At 50.7% G+C, this 1431-nt stretch overlaps 1 protein-coding gene across 1 annotated transcript in view; it reads right to left on the minus strand.

Annotated features, from left to right (window-relative positions):
* LOC117948055 (lysine-specific demethylase 9) overlaps positions 1-1431 on the minus strand; it is an 8292-nt gene that overhangs the window by 1154 nt on the left and 5707 nt on the right. The window contains exons 5-7 of the mRNA XM_034877503.1: positions 1371-1431; positions 1128-1236; positions 5-506 (exon numbers count right to left, since the gene is read on the minus strand). The exon at positions 1371-1431 is cut by the window's right edge and continues 19 nt beyond it. Coding sequence (XP_034733394.1) covers positions 5-506; positions 1128-1236; positions 1371-1431 — 672 coding nt within the window. The remainder of the gene's footprint in view (positions 1-4; positions 507-1127; positions 1237-1370) is intronic.

Raw genomic sequence — 1431 nt, forward strand, 5'->3', positions numbered from 1 at the left:
TGGCCGGAAGTTTTTGGAAGGTTGGGCTCTTTTGAAGGTGTACATCCAGAGTGGACTGGTTCAAAGGAAAGGGGGGGATTCTGATGTCTTGAGGGCAAGTGAGCAGATTTGGTGGGCTGTGGAGGGGCCGGCTGAGGCTCCTGGGGAGGTGTTGCAGGCCTCTGGAACTCTGGTTCCTCAGTCTGTGCCACACCCCCTTGGGTGTTGTCTCCCTGTGGCCGGGCCCAGGGGGTTACGGTGGGGTCAGGCTTTGCAGGGGTGGAGAAGGAGAATCGCCCTGAGGTGGGGCTGAGATCACTGGGCCGCTGCTCCTCCTTCCCCTCTGGGTGGTACTGTTGGAGGCGGATGTGCCAGGCCAGGCTGCAGACTGCAGACACCGTCTTGAACTGGTGGATGACGTTCCGCGGGATGAAGTAAATGTCGTCGTCACACAGCTGGACACGGACGTAACGGATGCCTTCTCTCCTCAGCTGGTTGAGCTTGGCATCGTCTACCCACTGGACACACTGCACGGAGACACACAGTCGTTTCATGTTTAACATTTTAGCAGGACATGCTATCTGGAGTACAATGGCCAAACGAAACATGTGATGTGAAGTGTGGGAAATTAACTTGCGCACAGAGATATTTTAAATCTTTGTACTGGGGCTGCACAGTGTATTGTTCATTTATCGTCTTTGTGACATCAGCTCGCGCAATAAACACATTGCATTAGGCTGAGCCCAGGGCCTGAAATTAACACCCGATCACACGCCAAAGGGGTTGGATTTTATTATTTACAATCCCAGCACTCCCACTAGTAGCCACTGACCAAGCGGGAGTGAAAAGGGTCGAATTCATTTCTGTGTTTCTGATATGAAGACGAGACGTGTGTGACTCGAACATCTCACATTTTCCAGAAACGCCCGGCAAAAGACCGTCCTGCCAACATGGACACATCTTAACATCAATGTACTCCTTCTCCCTTACGCAGCATAAATTAAAGTCTTGATCCATCACACCAGCCACTCTGTCATCTTTCCTGAAGAAAGTCTTCTACATTTTGACTTCATCACACTAGTGGCTTTGTAATTTCTTGGGGACCAAGGAGATCTTCTCTGACATCCACATCCTAAAGGAGAACGTACCTGAGACACTGGGGGCTCGTACAGATCCAGCTGGAGCCTCTGGACAACTTCATTGAAGTCCCCCGCCTGGAAACACACCGCATCTTTGGTTATCCGAGGCCGGTTGTTCCTGTAACACATTACAAAGAAGTGTAAAAAACACACAGACGTACTGCATTGGCGTTTCTCAACAGATTACCTCGTTGCGAAAATTAATGACTGCGTCCCAACATTTTTTGTTAAGGCGTAGCAATAGACACTCACCATTCTCCAAAGTGGACCGCCTTCAGGACCCCCACAGCAGCGGTGCTCTGCCAGTCAAAGC

Source organism: Etheostoma cragini, chromosome 7 (genome assembly GCF_013103735.1).
Source record: "Etheostoma cragini isolate CJK2018 chromosome 7, CSU_Ecrag_1.0, whole genome shotgun sequence".
Taxonomy (NCBI): domain Eukaryota; kingdom Metazoa; phylum Chordata; class Actinopteri; order Perciformes; family Percidae; genus Etheostoma; species Etheostoma cragini.